Here is a 17964-nt window from a genome sequence, read left to right on the forward strand (position 1 = left end):
CAGTATGACCCTCTGCTAAATCAGCCACTCTCCCCAGTTTTGTATCATCTGCAAGTTTACTGATGGTGTGCTCTACCTCATTGTCCAGATCATTACTGAAGATGTTAAATAGGACTGGACCCAGTATTGACCCCTATGGTACCCTGTTCATTACTGGCCTCCAACTAGGCTTTGTAACCCTGTCCACTACCCTCTGGGCCTGGTCATTCAGCCAGTTTTCAATCCACCTCACTGTCTGCTCATCCAGTCCATACTTCAACAGCTTCTCTGGGGGGATCTTATGGCAGACAGCATCAAAAGTCTTGCTGAAATCCATGAAGACAACATCCACTACTTTTCCCTCCATGATCAGGCTGGTGATTTCATAACAGAAGCTTATCAGGTTGGTCAAGCATGACTTGCCTTTAGTGAATGCATGCTAATTCTGATGATTTTCTTCTCTTTTGGATCTCTGGAAATGGTTTCCAGGATTAGCTGTTCAGTCACCTTACCAAGGATCCAAGGTCAGGCTGATCAGCCTGTAGTTGTCTTCTTTCTTATAGACAAGAGCAACATTTGCTTTCCTCCAAACTCCTCTCAAAGTTGCCGTGATTTTTTCAAAGACTGAGTGGCCTTTCAATGATATCTGCCACTTCCCTCGGCACTCATGGGTGCATTCCAGCAGGGCCCACGGATTTGTGCTTAACACTTACGTATTCCCTGACTGATCCTCTTCCCCTTCCTCTTCAAGGGTAAGTCTTTCTTGTACTGTACGTATATGTTCTATACTATACCTGTACTTGTCTCCAGGATTTTTGAAGGCCAGTTTTGCTAGTAAAAACTGAAGAATGCATTCAGTACTTCAGCCTCTTTCATGTCCTGTCACCATTGCCCTTGCCCTATTGAACAGTGTGCTCACACTTTCCCTGGTCTTCCCTTTGCCATTGATGTACTTCTAGAAGTCCTTGTTGCTTTTGACATACCTCACCAGATTCAGTTCCAGGTAGGGTTTTGGCTTTCTTCATGTTTCTGCATGCTTGGATAGTGTGTTTTGGGTAGTGTTCCTTTCAATTTACTTGTCCTTGTGTCCACTGCTCATATACTTTTAGTATATATTATATATATTTTAGTTTTGAAACTGAGATTCATACAGTTTTATCCTGAATGTCTCAGGCTGTGGTGGTGATGTTTGCACTGCTGACTTTGGATATAGATAAATCATCTATTCTGTGGTGTCAGAGATGCTTTTGTGATATATAGATTGACGTATTAGACTACCATGTTCCCTTTCTTAAAGGCAAGAAGCTGTGGCCCAAGTCCTAGTAGTCTCATACCATTTGCACTAGCCTGAGTGGATGATGCAGATAAGCACTATAAGGCTCATGAAGAAACATTTTAGGTCAAACAGTACCTTTACAGTCATTTTCTTTTCACTTTCTAGTTACAGTACTTGCTCAATGGTGTGGCAACATTTAGAAATCTGAAATGCAAAAGGTAGAATTTAAGCCATTAAGCATGTCCTCTTTTAATACTCTTAATTACATCTTGAATTCATAGGAAATAGAACCTATAATATAGTGAGATAACCAAACTTTTTAATGCCATAAAAGCAGCATCCAGTAACTTCATTCAAGTTCAACTATGCAACTTGCAGCTGCAAAGCTGAACACTTCTCCAACCATACTTTAGTAAATCATACTTAAAATATCATTTTCTGCCCACCACTGGGGGATAGTAGCCCAAAAGGTTTCAGGGATGGATAGATGACTTTGCCTCAGTCAATATCTTGCTTGAAGATCTAATCCACAGATTGATTAATTCATTAAAAATCAAATCCTCCCCAAGCCATCTGTAGCTCCTGATTACTGTTTTACACATACTGAATTTTTCTTCCTCATAGCAATTCTGCCTAATGAGAGAATCTTGTTTAATGTTAGAAGTCTTGGCATTATTTATAGGATTGCTATGTTACAGGACATTGTCTGTCTTTGGGATTATAGTCACTGTTTATTTAGTTGTTTATTAATTGTTAATTTTAGAACTATTGAAGTGTTACAAGGATCACTTTAATGTCCAGAATTATGCTTCTCCCACTGATTTTACTAGTGCATTTCAAATAAATTCACTAAATAAAAAAGTAAATTTGGGCATGTTGGTTCTATATATTCATTTTTGTATTATATAGAAAAATACATTAAGTGGATAAACTGGTTTTGTTTTAAGTACTAGTCATGATGCAAAAGTGTTCTGCTTCACTAAGATTTGTTAGTAAATTTGCACATGTATCCTGTGTTATGTGATTGTGTTTAGTAGTGCTTATTCTTACTATGTATGTATGAATTGACTGGTGCTTAAGTAATTTGTAATACCTTGGTGTTACATCAAAATTTGTTAACAGCATTACAAATATCACCATGACATGCATAAAAATGACATAGGGACAATATTGTTTTCTTTCATTTTTTTAAGCACTTCTAGAAGCTTCTAAATAATAGAGCTTTTTGAATATAGTAAAGCAATGGCATATGTGTATATAAACAGAAAGTTGCTGTTGAATTTTTATATTGCAACAGTGCTTCACATTGTTACTGTTTCTATTCTTTTTCTTCTGCTAGCATTTTTTCAGTTACTGCAGTGACTATTTGATAAGACTGGAATCATTATTATTATTGGCAAATATAGCCCAGTTCATTTAATTTACAAAAGCTGCTTCTGGTTGGTCAGCTCAAGAAAATGAGAGGTGAGACGCTGCTGACAACTGGAAATTTTTACAATAGAATTTGTCTATTCCCTTTGATTTAAGAACAGGAAAACTAAAATAATTTATGAAATAAATAAGCCTGCCTGTAGGTTTTATCTGCCATTCCCAAGAAATCGGCTTCTGTTGGTGGAAAGGTTTTTATTTTTAATAGATTAAATGTAAAACTTTACATAGCAAATACCTACTTATCTTCAAGGTATGAGTCTAAATAGCAGATCAGTCTTATTACTAAGCATGCAGTACTTCTTGCTTACAATGCTTATGCATTTTAAGAGATTGTAGGGGAATGTGTAATGTTTTGATGTTCGTCTTTCCCTCTCCCAAATAATACTGTTAAAGTATCAGATTCAAAGGCTGAAACTATGCATATATTATAAAGGTTTATATGTAAACACAGTTGTATATGAATAATACTTGAAGGCTTCAGAGCTTAGCACTAATGTATAGTTAACAAAATTCAGTGCAAATGAACATATTGGAAGCCATAGTGTCTGTACTGAATGAAGAGCAATACACGTGGCATGCCATCTTCAATGCTAGTCTTAGGTCTCCACACAAAGTTAGAGAAGTTGGGCAGGGAAATCGAGTGATAGCCTTTTTGCTTAGACTCTCTCTGAGGAGAGAGGCTTTTATAGATCCTACAAAAGGAACTAGGTGAGTGGAAGAAATAACACTTCCTCCTGCTTTGCCCCCAAGATGCTCCATAAATCCGTAAATCATAAATGCTTTTGACATAATTTTGGTAAAACTTGGATTTTTCAGCATTACAAGTCTGAATTTTGCATATTAGCCCTAAATGTAATTTCTGTTGTCCAACAAAAAAATTACTGCTTTCCTGATATTTACAGTCTGGACAGGGATGAATAATCACTTCTGAAGAGCTGTAAAGTATCACCATGCTAGCAGGAGCTGCTAGATTCTTGTATGCGCTCAAGAGATGATGTTAAAAAGCTTCTTGAAAATGATACTAATGAGGAAAGAGAAATAAAGCAAGGTCCTCCTGAGAATTACAGCAGTATGGAATTGAGCGGTGCATCTGGACTTTGAATATGCTGAAGTAGTGCTCTGAAGGAATAGCAAACCTGGGAGAGGGGAGAAAAAAAAAGATAAGAGGCTTGTAGTAGATGTAGTAGAGGACTGTAAATTAGATTTGAGTAGCTGTAAAGATAGGACAGTTTATAAAAAGAATTGCAAGACTTGTGTTGCTGGGAGAAGAGACTACTAGTCATACTTCTAAACATAACATACTGAAACTTTAATCCTATTTAGAACTCTTTCTTTCTATATCCATAAATGTTTATTTAAATACGTTGGAAAGATACTGAAGGTGATTCTCCTGCAGGTTTTGAGACAGGTTCTTGTTTGGTGGAACTGGTTGGAGGTCAACAAGTTTCAATGAATTATCTTCTCTAGCAGGATATCTTAACTGGAAGGAGTTCTTCAAAACAGACTGTAATTATACTATAGAAGCATTATAGCTAAGCTGGCTGATATTCAAGACAAGAATAAATCTTGTCTGCACTTGTTACTGGGTAGTCTTGCTGTTTCAACACAGTATTTATTATGAAGTGATTTGGATGAGTTGATTGCACTGCTGGTTTACTTGGAGCCTTTGAAATTGATTTGTCAGTGTAACTTGGCACAAACATGAATGTCTGGTTAGTTTTAAATATCAGTCTTCACTCATCTCTGCCAATGGAGTAAGATAAGCTTCTCCAATGAAATATTTTAAATAGCTGGTACTCACAATCATAGGGAGCATTTCTCACAGCTCATTTATTTTATATAGGCTGTCACAAGTGAATTACAGTGCTTTTGTTGACAGAATCTGTTGGAACTTACAACTGGACCAGCTGGAGAGTGTACAGAGGCATTTTTGCTGTGTTTTTTTGAGAGAAATTTTTTTATTAAAAACAAACTGAAGTACCTTATCTGCAAATTAATGCAGAACTAATTTATTATAGATTTTCCCCTAAATGTGATAAAGGCTTTTATTCAACAAATAATTAGTTGGCCATAAGTATCTTCCACTCTCTGTGAGAAACCTTTAAAGCTGGCTCAAACAGTATCATTGTACTGTTGGGTGATAAGGAAGGCTCTAGCCTAGGAGGTTGGGTTGCTATCCAGTTGTCAGTGCAGGAAAGAATGTTGAAAGAAACTTTCAGAGAGGATTTCTCACCTTGTTGGGGAGGCATGCTGACAGCAAACATTCTTGACTAAATCCATTAGCTACTTATTTCCAGAAAGGATTAGGTAGTAATGTCATGTTGCCATTTACTGTTGGTGTAATCTTTTTCTAAAGTTTGTCTTACCTTCCCTCGCATACCTCCTCATGTAGTGGTTGAACATCATTCCTGTAATTTCCAGGTTGCCAGTAAGTACTGTGAATACTGTGCTTAGTATTTGGCACTTGCTTTGTTTTAATGTAATTAATGGTCTCCTCAAGCAAACTTGGTAATTGCTTTCATTTCACTTTGCAGACCATGCTATCTTTATGCAGCCTCATTAAAACTGAGTTGCTTTTAAATAGTTCTGTTTCATTCAGTGTAATTATACATTCGTGGTGCTTTTATGGAAATTCATTTGAGTATGGGTGTCAGAGCTATAAGATTATCCTCTAAGAAAACAGACATCAGAATAACTTTTTAACTAGATGGGGGAATTACAAATTGCTAGTTTGTCACATTTAAATTGGAAGAGGTTTAAATCCACAGGTACCAGCAAAACAAAAGTATCCTTACAAAAAGCCAGACTTACTGAATAATGATGCTATTTTGTTTGTATAGGATTATGTGTACTGAATTATTTACCAAAGTTACTGTATTTGTTACATAAATAAACAATGCCTCCAACTACCAACTAGAAGAAAAGACAGCTTTCCCCCTTAATTAAATTTTCACATCTGCTGAGAAAGTTGATGGTCGTAGTGAATGTCATGAATTAAAAAAGAAAACAAAATCAGCAAATGCATGTGTTCCCCAGCAACATGTATAGGTCTGCTTTATAGAATCATAGAATATCCGGAGGTGGAAGTGACCCACAAAGATCACTGAGTCCAACTCCTGGCTACCCAACAGGTCTACCCGAAAATCAGACCATGTGAACATAGTCCAAAGGCTTCTAAAACTCCGACAGGCTTGGTGTTATGACTGTGTTCCTGGGGAGCCTGTTCCAGTGTGCAACCACCCTCTCAGTGAAGAACCTTTTCCTGATATCCAACCTGAACCTTCTCTGTCACAGCTTGACTCAATTCCCTTCTATTGCTGGTCTATAAAGAGAATAGATCAGGGCCTGCCCTTCCACTCCCCTTCATGCGGAAGCTGTAGACCATGATGAGGCCCCCCCTCAGCCTCCTCTTTTCCAGGATGAACAGGCCAAGTGACCTCAGCCGCTCCTTGTTCGTCTTCCCCTCTAGGCCCTTCACCATCTTTGTAGCCTTTCTCTGGACGCTCTCCAACAGTTCTACATCCTTTTTGTACTGTGGTGCCCAGAGCTGCACACAGTACTCGAGGTGAGGTCGCACCAGCACAGAGTAGAGCGGGACAATCACTTCCCTCGACCGACTAGCAATGCCATGCTTGATGCACTCCTGGATGTGGTTGGCCCTCCTGGCTGCCAAGGCACACTGCTGGCTCATATTCAACTCACTATTAACCACAACCCCCAGATCCCTCTCTGTGGGGCTGCTCCCTAGTATCTTGTCGCCCAGTCTGTCTGTACAGCCAGGGTTGCCCCTTCCCAGGAGCAGGACCCAGCACTTGCTTTTGTTAAACTTCATGTGGTTGGTGATCGCCCAGCTCTCCAATCTGTCCAGATCTCTCTAATGCCTTTCCACCCTTGACAGAGTCAGCAACTCCACCCAGTTTAGTTTTGAGCAAATTTGCTGTTGATACACCTTCTAGTCCTACATCCAACTCATTTATGAAAATATTGAAAAGAACTGTCCCTAAAATAGAGCCCTGGGGGACCCCGCAGGTGACTGGCTGCCAGCCTGATGTAACCCCATTTACCATAACCCTTTAAGCCCTACTCATCAGCCAATTGTTCACCCATCATATTATGTTTTTATCTAGCTGCATGCTGGTTATTGCTTCCAGTACAATCCTATGAGAAACTGTACTGAAAGCTTTACCGCAATCCAAACAGATACATAACTGGCTTCCATTGATCAACTAGATGGCTGATCTTATCGTAGAAGGAAATTAAATTTGTTAAGCAGGAAATTTGTTTATAGAAAACCTTCAACTTTGAGAAAAGCAGTATTGTGATGGCCTGCACAGATTCTTTCAATTTGTGTTAGTACTTAGATGCTTATAATTATTTTTGTACTTCATGGTTGTGAATAGTGAAAGTATTTTCATGTGAGCTAAATAGAAGCTCCTAGTGTTAGTTCAGGCTAGGGAAGAATATTGATCTACTGGGAATTCAAGAGAGCTGATGAGAAACTGGAAAAACTTGAGAGAATTGCACCCGTGTTCCAATAGATTTGCATTACCTTCTTCAGGATGGGACATCTTTGCTAACTTACACCTGACATTATTAGGGGCTATTCCTTATTCCTATTACTCAGGACATGCATAAATTATCAATATAGATTGTATTAAACTAGTATAATTAGTAGTGTGATGGATGGTGATCTGTTCTTTCATTAATTTTTTGCAATTCCATGTTTTTGAAAATGTGGGGCTTTAGGGATGTTTTTTAGAGGTAGTTGTTCATAGTTTGTTCATTTCTAATACTAAGTGCCACTCCTTTTCTCTCCCACTTCTCTTCCCCCCCCTTCCCTGTTCTCTTCCCTTTATGATATTTGTAATGCGGTCTTTTTGTTAAAATCCTTATAGGTAAAAGCCTACAGTTGCTTTACAAGTAGATGGAGAAAGGAGGGGGGGGAAGGTATGCATTCCAATCCATAAAAATGGTGACTTCTCTGGTGACGAGAAACTGGCTTAGATGCAAAAAATGCCCTACATAGTGGATCAATTAGTGCTGCTGGGAGACCTGATTTTTCTCAGTTCTAAGCTTTTTTGCTGACCTGAGTAGCTTAATGTCTTTGCATCCTTTTAGAATTCTTTACTGTAAAAGAAACCTTTTTTGCTGTGTCTTGACATGCTTGCATGTAAGAACAGTGTAGTAGGGAAATGCTCTAACTAGTTATAATTGAGCCACCTCAGGTACGAAAAGCTTCTAGCTGTGACAGTATGGATCTCTGCATGATTAATTTACTGCTACCCTCAAAAGCTTTGCAGTGCCGCAGTCAGGCTTCTGCGGTGGTTTCACACTGATGGCTAGCTAAACTCCACCGCAGCTCTCTCATTCCCTCTCCTCAGAAGATCAGGGGGAGAAAATACAACTGGGGGGGTTGACGGGGGATAGGGAGAGGGCTCATGGGTTGAGACAAGAACAATTTAATTAAGGGGGGAGAGTTGCGTGGAACTGAACAAAGACTGTCCAGAAGCAAAGAAAGAAGAATTTTTCTCTGCTTCCCATCAGCAAGTATGTTCAACCATGTCTTGATAAACAGGGCCTCAATATGCACAGTGGTTGCTCAAGAAGACAAATGTTTTCATAACCAAAGCCCCCAGGTGTCTTTCCCATTTGTACTGGGTTTACATGGCAAAGCCTTGGCAGTAGGGGACTGCAGGGGTCACCTCTGTGAGAAGAGTCCAGAATCTGCCCCATGTCAGATCACAGCTAGCTCCAAAAAGGAACCTGCTGCTGGCCAGAGCCAAGCCAATGAGCAACGTTGGTTGGTTGGGCCTCCGGGAGTGCAGACTGAAGAAATGGAAAAGCACTGTGCAACAGCTGGGAGAGAGGAGTGAAAAAATGTGAGAGAACCAGCCCTGCAGACCCCAAGGTCCGTGCAGAAGGAGGGCATGAGATGCTCCAGGTACCAGGGCAGGAGTTCCCCTGTAGCCTGTGGAGAGGCCCCTGGTGGAGCAGGCTGTCCCCCTGCAGCCCATGGGTCCCACGGCAGAATAGATCTCCATGCTGCAGCCTGTGGAGGAGCCCCTGGTGGAGCAGGTGGATCTGGCCCGAAGGGAAGCACCCCCCATTAGTTTGGAAAGGATGGCATCCAGTGGAAGGGACACTATGTGGAGCAGGGGCAGAGTGACCATGAAGGAGCAGCAGAGATGAAGCATTACAGACTGACTGCAGCCCCAATTTCCTGCTCCCCTGCATTGCTTGGGGGGGGGGGGGGGGGGGGGGGATATGGTTGGCCCTTTTGCCTGCCAGGGCACACTGTTGAACTTGTATTCAACTTGCCATCAAGCAGAACAACCAAATTCCCTTCTGTGGGGTTGCTCTCCAGCCTCTTGTCCACCATTCTAACCATTCTGTAGATACATCCAAGATTGCTCTGTCCCAGGTGTTCTTCCTATTGGCAGTGATTGTCCAGCCTTTCAATCTGCAAAGATCTCTCTGCAAGGCCACTGTACCCTCAAGGGTACTCCTAACTTACTGTCATCTGCAAACTTACTTAGTATGCATTTGAGGCTTGCATCCAGATCATTTATAAAAACATAAAGAGAACAAAGAAAACTGGCCCTAAAATGGAGCCCTAGCAAAACCCCACTAGTGACTAGACACCAGCATGCTGTAACCCCCCTTTTCTATAACTCTTCGGGCTTGACCTATCAGCCAATTTTTCACCCATTATATTATGTACTTGTCTAGCTGTATGCTGGACATTTTGTCCAGAAGGATACTATGAGAAACACTATCAAAAGCTTTACTGCAATCCAAAAAGACTACATCAACTGGCTTCCCTTGGTCAATCAGATGGGTAACCTTTGCAAAAAAAGGAAATTTAGTTAATCAGGAATTTCCCCTTGTGAACCTGTGTTCCCCGTGACCAATGGCTGCACTGTCTTTCAAGTGTTTTTCAGTAACTCCTAGAATAATTTTCTCCATAATTTTACCGGGTACTGAAGTGAGAGTGACAGGCCTGTGATTACTAGGGTCTTCTTATCATTGTTGAAAACTGGGACAACATTTGCCAGCTTCCAGTCCACTGGGACCAATCCAGATTCCCAAGATCATTGAAAAATAATTGAGAGAGGCCTCATGATGACATCAGCCAGCTCTTTTAGTACCCTGGGAAGAATCCCATTGGGCCTGTAGACTTACGTGCTTGTCTCACAGAACACGGGGAGTTCTCTTTCTGCATGCGTAGTCATGTAGCCTTCGGGAAAAGGTGTTTTTGTTGAAACTGTGAGGTTCTCATTTCTAATATCTGAATATTATTTAGAAGGATTCTCATTTTACAAACAGCCTCTCTTTGCAAGACTATATGGAGAAAGCAAATGCAATTTGTTCTTCCAACTTTACAAACTTAGAGATATGTAATAATTCATTCACAAATGAAATTGAGACTCCTGGCCATGATGGAATTGTAACAGCATAAGTAGAGGAACAAAAACTCGGTATTTTCCACAAAAAAAAAAAATCATCATCATTATTAAATATTTGAATTTCAGATAGTCTGAGGAAATCATCAGAGTTAGAATCCTGTTTTAAATTCTTAAATTATAGAGAATACTTATCTTACATAATTCTCATTTTCACAGGTATTTCATCCTTGGGAGCTACACTCTGAACTATTTAATTATTTTTACAGTAATGATCTAAACCATCTGCTCTTCTCTTCTGCTTAAGGTTTTAAAACCAAAAGTTTTGGAAACTGAAAAATCCCTCAAGATATGCACGCTCTGCAGTTCTGACTTGATTAATGCTACGTAGCTAGGCATCTGCTCCTTGTTCAGTCCAACTTAAGGTATTGGTAAGATGGTTTCCTACAGATCTCAAAGAGGTTGAATGCCAGGTATGGTGGTAGAAATTACTTTTATTAGGTTTCTACTTATTCCTTTATTTTCTGTATATTGTTTTTCTGTGGATCTGTTCATGTTATTGCAAGCAAAATACTATACTTTAGTCTTACGTCCTGTACAGACTTGTTTCTTAGTCCTTTTTTATTGAAAGGGGAAGATGTATTTTCATGAAAAATTTCCTAATTACTTTGTTTTTCCAGTTCAGAAATTTAACAGCTTTCTGGAGGATAAAACCATGTCTAGATCAGGACTTTCCAGGAAAAAATAAAATAAAATCACCCACCCACCCTTCCCCAAATAAAGCTATGAAAGTACCTTTTTGTTAACCATATGTAAAAACCGATTTCTTAATGCACATTAAATATTTGAAAAAAAAAAAAAAAGTTTTTTCTTAGGTGTAATTCCCACAAAAGCCTTACATCCCGTGTTTGCTTTTTATAAATGAACATTTTTTTTATAAACACATTTCCTTCTGTTCTGCTAAAGGTGCTACAAATAGGCAAAATTAGTTAACTCACTCTTGAGGTTAAGGATATTTTAAACATAGAAAGAAAACAACTTTTTCCCTCAGCGTGCAGTGAGCAAATGCAATTTTAGGAAAAAAAAATCTGACATATTTAAGACTAAGCAGATAGATAGTTGTAGTGCCCACAAACTGATCCACTAGTAATGAGCTCTACAAAATGTTTCAGGTGGTCATAGGAAAATGCATATGGTAAAGATAAAATTTATTCATTCTAGAGGGATATTTCTTCGATAGTCAAAGAGGAGATAGATTCAGTTCAGTCTCACAGAATGAAAACCGAAATCAAGGAGTTTTGAGGGAACTAATCTTGAGAACAAATAGTAGGATGGATAGCATGGATTAGGAGGACAAAGGAACTTTTGTTGCTCAGTTTCACTTTGAGCACATTTTAGGAGATAACTAGTTCAGGAGGAGAAAATTTAAGTATAGATTTTGAAAGATGATGCACATTACAGCTAATGGATAGATTTTTCTTTTATTATTAATGTTATATTCCTTTTTTTCACCCATGAGCTTTTGTGAAGATCTTTTTCAGTAGCTCTCAAGAGAACTGCAACAAAAACCGAGCCCTGCAAGTATTTGTAGTTAGCTGAAGAGCACTTAGAGAACTTTGATTTCCAGCATCGAATACTGTTTGTGCAATGTAATTTTGGTGTGTTTTTTTTTTGCCCAAATTCAAAAAATGGTTTGTGTTCTACTGTGGTGTATGGCAAGGTTATCAAGTGTTATATGTTCAGGCAGATAAAGCCTGTTCATTTGTAGGTTAGTAGGAAAGGTGAAGAAAGAAATATATATGTACTGTAGAATAAGGATCGTGAAATAGATGACTACTTGCACTTGAGTTGACTGTTAAGGAGGCATGTTTGCACACCTTAGACATCGAGCATTCTGATTTGTCACCAACGCATCTGTAGTGAGTTCTGAAACTTTACAGCATCTGAAAATCGCTTTTATACAGCTGACTTTAACAGGAAAGTTTTCTGAGTCATTAAAGAACTAGATTCTTTTAGGATCTTGGAGTGAATGATTTTTGATCTTACCCTTTTGAAACAGTATTAATCCTTTCAGAGGAGGGACATGAGGTGTGGAGGAGCCTGTAATGGCTCTTACAGTTCATTTAAGCAGATGTACTTCCAATCTCCTAGCCACGGGCAAGAACACCTTCTGCTAGATCATGTTGCTCAAAGGCCCTGCCAACCTGGCCTTAAACACCTCCAGAGAAGGGGCAACCACAACTTCCCTGGGCAACCTCTGCCAGCGCCTCACCACTCTCAAAGTAAATCATTTCTTCCTAATATCCAATCTAAATCTACCTTTTTTTTTTTTTTTAATTTAAAGCCATTATTCCTTGTCCTATCACTGCTCCCTGATAAAGAGTTCATCTCTAGCTTTCTTGTTGGCCTCCTTTAGGTACTGGAAGATCTCTATAATGTCTCCCCAGAGCTTTCTCCAGCCTGAACAACCCCAACTCCCTCAGCTTGTCTCGCTCACCACAGGAGAGGTGCTCCAGCCCTCTGAACGCTTTTGTGGGCCTCTTCTGGACTCATTTTAATAGATCCATGTCCTTCGTGTGCTGGGGTCCCCAGAGCTGAACACAGGACTCCAGGTGGGGTCTCATGAGAGCAGAGTACAGGGGGACAATCATATCCCTCGACTTGTTGGCCATGCTGCTTTTGATGTAGTCCGGGATACGGTTGGCTTTCTGGGCTGCAAACATATGTTGCTGGCTCATGATGAGCTTCTCATCAACCAGCACCCCCAGGTCCTTTTCATCGGGGCTGCTTTCAATCCATTCTACACCCAGCCTGAATCTGTGCTTGGGATTGCCGCAGCCCAGATACAGGACCTTATGGACCTTATACTTGGCCTTGTTGGACTTTGAGTCCACCTCTCAAGTCTGTTAAGGTCCCTCTGCACAGCATCCCTTCCCTCTAGCATATCAGCTATACCACACAGTTTGGTGTCATCAGCAGACTTGCTGAGGGTGCACCCAATTCCACTGTCCATGTCTCCGACAAAGATGTTAAAGAAGGTCTGGTGCCAATACTGACCCCTGAAGAATGTCACTTGTTACTGCTCTCCACTTGGACATCAAGCAATTGACCGCAACTCTTTGAGTGTGACCATCCAGCCAATTCCTTATCCACCATGTGGCCAACTGTCAAGCCTGTGTCTCATCTGTCTAAAGACATCAGATTAGGAGGGGCTCTTCAAGGGCTTGAGTGGTTTCTGCCTATATTTTGTAAACACGGCCTGGAAAAAAATGTACCTGTGGACCTCCTTTTAATCTTGCAGTTGTGGCAGAGAACTCTGAAGTCATTGTGTGGAGGAACCAAAAGCCCCTTTTTAATTGTTTTCTTTTGTTACCCATAGCTTAAGTGCATGCATGTGTAACTGAACAGGTAGCTTACTAGGCAAGGAATACAGTGTCATAGTATTTGGTCATGAGGCACAGGATTTTTGATATTCATACTGCCTACACTGAAAAGAATGTATTTTGTTGTACAATGCTTTTTTAAAAAATGTAATTAGTATTGATTAATGGACTTATGTTAGCAGATGAGTGCTTCATGTACTAAAATATTATGCACGATGGTTTCATTCTTGCAAATCTTATATATACAAAGATATATGTGTAAATATATATGCATACACATTTGTATATAGAAGGATAGATAGCGTGGGAAGTCTCGTCTCAAGGATGATTTTTTTGTTTGCTTGTTTTCGAAATCTATCATGTGGGATCCTAAACAAAGCTCCAGGGTAGTGTGTTTTGTTTTGTTTTTAGTTCTTATTTTGCTGAGTATAATTAGGAATAAAATTAACAATAGCTATAACAATAGAAAGATTAATGTCTGCCAAAGGGTAAAAGCTCCACATTTCTGCAACCCTCTTTAGTCACTGTTAAATGTGACTTCAAAATAGTATGTGTGACACAAAATGCTAAGAAACAAATTTTGCATGTCGTTAATGGGAAAATATATGTAAGTGTTAAAACAATCTAGCTTTGACTAAGGAGTTAAAACTCATTCTACAATGTAAACTATGTATTGAGTAAAAAGGGTTTCATTCTTTCACTTACTGCATGGACACGAAGTCATTGAACACTGCTGTATTTTCTTGGTTTTGAAGATGAGAGCATGGCAGTTTTGTATGGAAGGACTGTGGTGGACTGTGGTATTAGTTAGAAAGCACGGACCACTGATTTATTTGTGGATATGACATGCACCTTTAAACCAGAGTTGTATCAGATGATTAGTATGTCTGAAATGGAACAGGGAGTCTCAGTTATACGCGTATTTAAATTCTGTATAAAAGCATAATTAACATAGACATGGTTTTCAGCCGTGCACTTGTCTATCCATTTATACTCTGCACATTTCCGAGTAGAAGTACAGCATTTTGTATGACTTCCTGTCTTGATTTCTGAATGACTTTATAAAAGGATCGTATTTCTTAGGCTACCTGTAGGCCTTTCATCAGGGATTGCAAAACATTTACCAAGTTACTCTGCAGATACTAATGAAGAAAAAAAAAGTTCAAATTACTTGTTTCACTAAAGCTAGATTAACAGTTTAGGATGAAAGTAAAATATACTAAATGTCTGTTCCTGCAATATCGTGTCTTACAATGTTTCAGAGTATTCAGGTATCACTGAGCATGCAATAAGGATAATCTAGTTGATGCTGTGACTGCCATTTAAAAAAAAAAATGTAGCTTAGAGGATTGGAAGCTTGCCGATGTGACTCCCATCTACAAGAAGGGCCATAAGAAAGACCCAGGGAACTACAGGCCTGTCAGCCTGACCTTGGTTCCAGGGAAAGCTATGGAGCAAATCATCTTGGGTGAGATCACACGACACTTGCGTGGCATCCAGGGGATTGGGCCCAGCTAGCACAGGTTCACAAAAGGTGAACAAAAGACAGGTTGTGCTTGTCCAACCTCATCTCCTTCTATGGTTGTGTGACCAGGCTGGTAGATGAGGGAAAGGCTGTTGGTGTAGTCTACTTAGACTTCAGCAAAGCCTTTGACATGGTCTCCCACAGTATTTTCCAGGGGAAACTGGCTGCCCGTGGCCTGGACAGGTATGCTCTTCTCTGGGTAGAGAACTGACTTGGAGGGCTGTGCCCAGCGGGTAGTGGTTAATGGAGTTAAGTCCAGTTGGTGTCCTGTTACAAGTGTGTCCCCTAGGGGTCAGTACTGGGGCCTATCTTGTTTTAATATCTCTATTGATGACCTGGATGAGGGGATTGAGTGTACCCTCAGTAAGTTTGCAGATAACATCAAGCTGGGAGGTAGTGTTGATCTGCCTGAGGGTAGGGTGGCCCTTCAGAGGGTTCTGGATAGGCTGGACTGCTGGGCTGAGGCGAATGGAATGAGGTTTAACAAGGCCAAGTGCTGGCTCCTGCACTTGGGCCACAATAACCCCATTCAACACTAGAGGCTTGGGGCAGAGTGGCTAGAAGACTGTGAAGAGGAAAGGGACCTGGGAGTGTTGATGGATGCTCAGCTGAACATGAGCCGGCGGTGTGCCCAGGTGGCCAAGAAGGCCAATGGCATCCTGGCCTGTATCAGGAATAGTGCAGCCAGCAGGGGCAGGGAGGTGATTGTCCCCCTCTACTCAGCTCTGGTGAGGCCACACCCTCGAGTACTGTGTTCAGTTTTGGGCCCCTCACTACAGGAAAGACATTGAGGCCCTGGTGCATATCCATAGAAGGGCAACAAAACTGGTGAGGGGTCTGGAGCACAAGTCTTCTGAGGAGCAGCTGAGGGGGCTGGGATTGTTTAGTCTGGAGAAGAGGAGGCTCTGGGGAGACCTCACTGCACTCTACAACTTCCTGAAGGGAGGTTCTGATGAGGAGGGGGTCGATCTCTTCTCTCAGATAACTAATGACAGGACTCGAGTGAATGGCCACAAGTTGCGCTTGGGGAGATTTAGGTTAGATATCAGGAAAAACTGTTTGTCTTGAAGAGTGGTCAGGTGCAGGAATGGCCTGCCCAGGGAGGTGGTGGAGTCACCGTCCCTCGCGGTGTTCAAGAAGCGCCTGGAGAAGGTGCTACAAGATCTGACTTAGTAGCTTAGTGGGTAGTATTGGTGATAGAAGGGTGGTTGGACTAGATGATCTTGTAGGTCCTTTCCAACCTTGTGTTTCTATGATTCTATGTATGTAGATGACAAGAGGAGGCAATAACAAACACACGCAGTATGAGGAATAAAATGGACGAGCTAGAAGTCTTGGCCCAGTCCCACAGCTACGACATCATCAGCATAAGCGAAACCTGGTGGGATGAGTCCTGTGGCTGGTGTGCTGCAATAGATGGTTACAGGCTCGTCAGGAGGGACAGACAGGGTAGGCGAGGTGGCAGGGTGGCGATGTATGTGAAGCATAGGCTGGACTGTGTGGAACTTCAAGTTGGGGATGGCAAAGTTGAGTCCCCGAACAAATAAAGGGGATGTCGTTGTGGGAGTCTATTACAGACCACCTGGCCAGGACGACAACGCCGATGAATTATTCTTTGCAGAACTAAGAGATGCCTCAAGATCAACTCCCCTTGTCCTTATGGGAGATTTCAACTTGCCAGACATCAACTGGGATCACCACACGGCTGACATGAGCAAGTCCAGGAGGTTCATAAAGCACCTAGATGATAACTTCTTGGTGCAGGTGCTAAGGGAGCCAACTAGGAAAGGTGCCCTCCTAGATCTGTTGCTGGAGAACAGAGAGGGTCTTGTGGGAGACGTGGCAATTGGCGGCCGTCTCGATCATAGTGACCATGAAGTGGTTGAGTTTAGAATTTATGGTGACAGAAGGAAATCTGCCACCAAAACTTCAGCCCTGGATATGGGAAAAGCAGACTTCAGGCTGCTCAGGGAACTAGTTAGCAAGGCCCCCTGGGAAACTGCTTTTGAAGGCATCGGTGTCCATCAGTACTGGTCAATCTTTAAGCACTGCCTCCTAAAAGCACAAGATCAGGCGATTCCAAAATATCAGAAGTCAGGCAGTCGGGGCAGAAGGCCGGCCTGGCTGACCAGGGAACTTCTACTGGAGCTTAGGCGGAAAAAGAAAGTGTACGGCTGCTGGAAGGAGGATCAGGCAACGAGGAAGGAATACAGGGATGCTGTTTGTGTTTGTAGGGAGAAAATTCGCGGGGCCAAAGCCCAACTAGAGTTGAAGCTGGCCATGTCTGTGGGAGACAATAAAAAAGGTTTTTTTTAGATATGTGAACAGAAAAAGAGAACCAAAGAAAACATAGGTCTGCTACTAGATGGGGAGGGTCTCCTCACAGACAATGACATAGGCAAAGCAGAGACATTTAACACCTTCTTCGCCTCTGTCTTCAACACTGATGATGGGCTTCGGGACCCTGGGTGCCCTGAGCTGGAGGACCATGATGGTGGGAATGACAAACTCCCAACCGACCCTGAACGTGTGTGGGAATTGCTGCTCCACCTGGATCCATACAAGTCCACGGGTCCGGATGGGATCCATCCCAGGGTGCTTTAAGAGCTGACTGATGTCATAGCGGGACCTCTCTCAATTATTTTTCAACGATCTTGGGAATCTGGAGAGGTCCCAGTAGACTGGAAGTTGGCGAATGTTGTCCCAATTTTCAAGAAGGGTAAGGAAGAAGACCCTAGCAATTACAGGCCTGTCAGTCTCACGTCAGTACATGGTAAAATTATGGAGAGGATGGTCATTGAAATTATTGAAGCGCAGCTGGGGGACAATGCAGTCATTGGTCCCAGCCAACATGGGTTCATGAGGGGTAGGTCCTGCCTAACAAATTTGATTTTCTTTTATGATAAGATCACCCATCTAGTCAATCAAGGGAAACCAGCTGATGTGATCTTTTTGGACTTCAGCAAG

General features: G+C 41.4%; 1 protein-coding gene across 30 annotated transcripts in view; it reads left to right on the forward strand.

Moving 5' to 3' along the window:
- Positions 1-17964, forward strand: part of NRXN1 (neurexin 1) — a 725132-nt gene that overhangs the window by 178410 nt on the left and 528758 nt on the right. The window contains exon 1 of one of the 30 annotated variants that reach the window (XM_080583917.1): positions 10541-10562. The exons of the other annotated variants lie outside the window; for them this stretch is intronic. Within the exon in view, the coding sequence (XP_080440043.1) occupies positions 10556-10562 (7 nt within the window). The 5' untranslated portion in view covers positions 10541-10555. Of the gene's footprint in view, positions 1-10540; positions 10563-17964 lie in introns of those variants that run through there. 30 annotated transcript variants of the gene reach the window in all.

The sequence above is a fragment of the Anser brachyrhynchus genome (assembly GCF_964034855.1).
Source record: "Anser brachyrhynchus genome assembly, chromosome: 3".
NCBI classification, from domain to species: Eukaryota; Metazoa; Chordata; class Aves; order Anseriformes; family Anatidae; genus Anser; species Anser brachyrhynchus.